The sequence below is a fragment of the Microtus pennsylvanicus genome, chromosome 3 (assembly GCF_037038515.1).
Source record: "Microtus pennsylvanicus isolate mMicPen1 chromosome 3, mMicPen1.hap1, whole genome shotgun sequence".
Taxonomy (NCBI): Eukaryota; Metazoa; Chordata; class Mammalia; order Rodentia; family Cricetidae; genus Microtus; species Microtus pennsylvanicus.
In genome coordinates this window covers 1,137,501-1,142,470 of record NC_134581.1, presented here as the reverse complement: position 1 = coordinate 1,142,470, position 4,970 = coordinate 1,137,501, and the positions used below count along the sequence as shown (strand labels likewise).

Sequence of the window (4,970 nt, the reverse complement as noted above, 5' to 3'; positions counted from 1 at the left end):
TATGAATTTCAATCTCCAGGTCCCTTTCCCGACTTGCAAACCGTCCTGTAGTACAGGTATAGTGTGTGTGTAGAGCACAGAGCAGACGTGACATTGCTTTACTAGTTTAGCCAAATTGGGAGTTCCATGTTCCGTGAGAGACCTTGCCTTTAAAAAATAAACTGCATCCCTGGCCTGACTCACGGCTACAGACCTCAAAATGGATGGCAGAATGTAAGACTTTTTTCCCTGCTATGTAGCCCAGGCTAGCCTTAACTCACAATTCTCCCTCAGTCTCCCAGTGTGCGGTTACATGTGTGCACTGCCACGCCTGGCTGGGACTCATTTTTATTTCAAACAAAGATATTTGCTTCCCCCAGGGCAAGGCATCAAATGAAGAGGGAAGAGATTACGGCACAAAGCCCGACTGCCTGCCCAGAAAACCCTCGGTGAACAATGGGCCAGGAAGCCACTTAGCCCACGTGGAGCCTGCCAAAAGAAACCGCAGCGAACCGGAGACCTCCACGGAAACGGCACAAACAGCAGCCGCATTAAACTACTGGATACACGTTCATTTTGTATATCTTTATTTAAAAAAAAAAGTATAGGAAACGAATAAGATGTTATCTAAAATGTCTCTACATTAAATAAATTATTTTCATGTATGCTCTGCAGAGCTAACCTGCACTGATGTTGCAGCTGATGGACTCTGGCTTGTCCCCAGGAAGAGCCAACCTTTTCTTTCCATATGTAGCCACAGGACCAGCCGATGGGTGCAAAGGCTGGATCAGCAGAGGAGCCAAGGTGGAAAGGCACTGGGCTGCACAGTGAGAACCAACACATGAGAGTGATCTCCCCAAGGGGCACCTGAAAGGCAGAAGTCAGTGGAGAGCCACCCCCCAGCATGGTGACTCCAAGTGAAGGAAGGGGCCACAGCTGCCCCTGCCCTTCCTGGAGGGTGGGTAGCACCTTGGGTAGCTGGGTAGGAGTTAGAGGAAAGATGCATGAGCAGCACCTGGAACATGATCAAAAAGTGAACCCTCCTTTCTGGAGAGAACTCAAGAGATCCCCTGAGTGCACTGTCTCAGAGGCATCATGGGCCAGATGATGAGACCCTCTCCAAGGTCCATGTCCTGAGCATTATGAAGCTCATTTATTTCTCGAAGGCTTGACAGAGATCATGAACTCTGTAGTGTGCTCAGCTACACTAGCATGGCTTTCTCTCTAGATCAAGGCAGGAGTGACTTTCGCTCTCTCCTTGCTCTGTGATGGGAGCTCCGCTCTTTGCCTTTCAGAGTCAGTTTACAGACAAAGCACATAGCCTCAGAGATGAGGTAACAGGGAAAGATATATCTACATCTATAGATAGGCATATAGATCTATAGATATAGATATATATTTGTTTTTGTTTTTTTCGAGACAGGGTTTCTCTGAGTAGACCAGGCTGTCCTGGAACTAACAGAGATCCTCCCACCTCTGCCTCCTGAGTGCTGGTATTAAAGGCGTGTGCCACCACTTCCTGGCTTAATTATATATCTTTAAAGGATCAAATTATTCTCAAAATTTGTTTCAATGTCGAAGTATTGCTGTAGCCGAGAGAGCCACACACCACACGGCGCAGCTCATGGAAATTTCTCTTACTCCTAGGAGTAGGGGACAAGGGGGTCATTTCTGCAGGGGGCAGCTGTGCAGTGAAAGAGGACTGGGAAGTCTTTAATGAGTAAGAAATACACACATGCACACTCTTCTGGCTGGGTAGGTCTAGCGGTCTGCAGAAACCACAACGCAGACGTCCAAACCAGGCAGCACGAGATCAAACCACTACACTTCATCAAAGGAGCTGAGGGTCTGACGTGGACCAGCATGGCCTCCTACTCACCACACACTGGGCAATGACCTTGAAATCGGATCCCCCTGCATCGACTTCCCTAGTGCTGGGACTGCAGGTGTGTGCCACCATGCCTGGGTCTATGCAGTGCTGGGGATGGAGCCCAGAGCCTGTGCATGTCAGGCAAGCATTCTGCCAACTGAGCTGTACCCCCAGCTCCACATCCAACTTTTTAAAACACAAAGGACCACCAAATAAATACTACTACTGTTACTACTACTAATAAAAAAGACACTGTCATTGTCATCCAGAGCACTCCAGTGAGAGCAGACCACAAGTATCTGGGGAATCTGCCAAGTCTCTGCTGCTTAGCATTGAGAATCCAGGGGTCACTGTGGTTCCGTCTGGGCGGACAGCCCCAACACAACCTGAGGTCAGGAAACCTGAGCTGTTGCTGGCATCCCCATCAGAAGCCATGATATTTTGCTCATCACTGGAAGGAGTCCACCAGGAAATCAGGAGGCGGTGGCATCTTGCAAAACCTACTCTTCCTTCAGTAGATTGCTCTGCCATCTGACTGCTGTTTAGGACTTCTCAATGCCTGGTGCCACATCTCAGCAAAGTCTTTGGAATGGGGTCCAATTATTCTTCTGTCTCCACTGGCCCCTGAGTGTTGAGTAAGGGGATGTCCGTCTCCCTGACACCTACCTCCCCCTTGCTGGGGTGTGAAAATGTATATGGTTCACTCTCAGACTCAGGAAGGCTACTAGGGGCTGGCTCATCCGCAGTGAACTTTGCAGTTGGGGTCCTGGAGAATACTGGGGGTGGGGAGGGGGGACAGTCCCCCATGGGGCCCTGGAAGGGCCGGTAGGTGTCCACCTCCGGCTGGATGAAGGAACCACCGGAGTCTTGCAGCAGGTGGCCATACACCATGGTGTCATCGATGACGGCGTACACATGGGAGTCATTGTCCTTTCGTCTTTTCGGGAACTTTTGAGTCTGGGGCACCTGGGTATTGACATTGCCGTTGTAGATACCCACAGCAGGGCCCTTGTTGACCTTCTTCCTGTTTGTAGAGGGCGAACAACAGAATGTGTTAGATGAGTGACATCTCTCACCCAATCCCTGAAGCCTATCAGCAGTTGGAACTGAAAGTGTCTTAGGGACTACGCGGAAGCAAATAGCCGTTGTCTCAGGTTTCCAAGGCAGAAGTTGAGGAATCATAAATGGAAGAGGTGGTTTAAATGATTGTGTTTGGACTCTGACAGACTCCAGGAGAACCAACAACGGAGATACCTTGTAATCCCCCTTCCTTCCCAGGAATAGGGATACACAAGCCTTTCTAAACCACATCAGCTCAGCATGCCCAGGTCAGCCTCCTAGAACACTCAGTACCAGCCTGTAACTAACGCAGCTGCTTCCCTCGCACAGAGCGAAACTCATTAGCTAATTCCTGTTAATATCCACGACTCGGGGAGAGAAGGGTACAAACAGCCGATTTTCTGCTAGAGCTGAGGTCAGAACAGCTCATTACTGGCTGAGTGGCTCTGTCCCTGTCCCATCAACAGCAAAAAAAATAAATAAATAAAAAGGGAAAAAAAGTACACACAAAAATCCAGGATTTGGGTGTGTGGTGCTCTCTGGTGTTCAGATGTGGACAGTTGTTGGCACATCTGCCTTGGGCAGACAGCTTTGCCTTCAGTGAACAAAGCAGCCATGACTTAGACAATAGCTGACTCAAGGAGGCGGTCAGTCCAGTTAGCATAATGTCTGGCAGGTCACTAATCCTGGGCTGTGCTTTCCTGAGGTAAGAATCCATCTGGCATTGCCCAGTTCCCCGGACTCTCGCATGAGGCCTCCGCAGATGTCCCTCCCACATGTTCTCACAGTGCCTGGCTTTTCCCTTGACCCATGAATCGTAGAAACGACTGTCTTGCTCCTGGTTTATCCCCAGTATGTTACATGCATGGGTCCTAGAGCCAAGGAGACCGGCAGCAAGCACCCACAGCAGGAACAAGTTCAGCGTCACTAATTCCCCTTGTCCTTGCAGAACCTGCCCCGCACACATGCACACACGTGCGCACACACACAACTAAGGGGCACAGGCTTCACAGAAGCCCATCAGACAGTAGCCTTGTGCAGCTGAGACCACAGAAAGACTTCCTGTACTGGCAAGTGTCAAGTCATTCGGGAAGAGTTTGGAGGAGGTATGATGGACTCTTCCTCTTAACCAAATCTCTCCTCTAACTAGGCACCTGGGGACTCAGGGTTAAAAGCATGTCTCCTACCTGAGTGGGACATGCTGTGTACTCCAGACCAGAAAGTTTCTTCCTTTCCTATGTAGTAATGTGCATTTCACAGGAAAAGGCTTCTCAGACCAGAAGCCCAGCATTCCTTAACATCTTTAAGACAGTTCCACTGGACATCAGAAAATTTCCCAGAGCCATAGTGAACTTGAAAAAAAAGTTTGGGGACTGAGTAGATAGTTGGTAAAGTGCCTGCCGTACAAGCATGAGGGCTGAGGTCAGATCCCCAGTATTCGTGTAAAAAAGCTGGGTTTGATGTCATGCATGTAAAATCCCAGTGCCGGGGAGGAGGAGACAGGCAGGCTCACTGCTGAGCAGGCCTGGTGAGGGACGAGTTTGATTCCCAGGACTCACATGGTGGAAAGAGAGAACTGGTGTGGGATTCCCCTCTGTATGCTGTGAATATGTTTAAGAAGCTGCTTTGGGCCTATGGTAGCACAGACTAGAACAAGGTGGGAATTCCAAGCAGAGATAGAGGAGAAAAGAAGGCGGAGTAAGGGAGACACCATGTAGCTGGTGAAGGAGACAGACAATGGATGGAACTTTACCAGTAGGCCACAGCCACGTGGCAATACACAACTTAATAAAAATGAGTTAATTTAAGATGTAAGAGTTACTTCATAAGAAGCCTAAACTATTGGCCAGTGTTGTAATTAATATATAGTTTCTGTGTAATTATTTTGGGTCTAGGCGGTCAGAAAATGAACAAGCAGACTCCATCTCTTGATGAACCAAGTCTCACATACTGTCCTCTGACCACCAAACATGGGTTGTGTCACATGCCTGTGAGCATGCATGCGCACGTGCACACACACACGTACACAAATAATAAAATGTAATAAAAATTATAAAAAAAT

At 48.7% G+C, this 4,970-nt stretch overlaps 1 protein-coding gene across 2 annotated transcripts in view; it reads right to left on the bottom strand.

Moving 5' to 3' along the window:
• Nucleotides 1-1,044: 1,044 nt before the first annotated feature.
• Cdcp1 (CUB domain containing protein 1) overlaps nucleotides 1,045-4,970 on the bottom strand; it is a 42,625-nt gene continuing 38,699 nt past the window's right edge. The window contains exons 9-10 of one of the 2 annotated variants that reach the window (XR_012909917.1): nucleotides 1,805-2,873; nucleotides 1,045-1,498 (exon numbers count right to left, since the gene is read on the bottom strand). Coding sequence is in view for 1 of the 2 variants with exons in the window: in XM_075964035.1 (XP_075820150.1) it covers nucleotides 2,450-2,873 (424 nt within the window). In the remaining variant the exon portion in view is untranslated. Of the gene's footprint in view, nucleotides 2,874-4,970 lie in introns of both variants that reach the window. The other variant, XM_075964035.1, reaches the window with a different exon arrangement.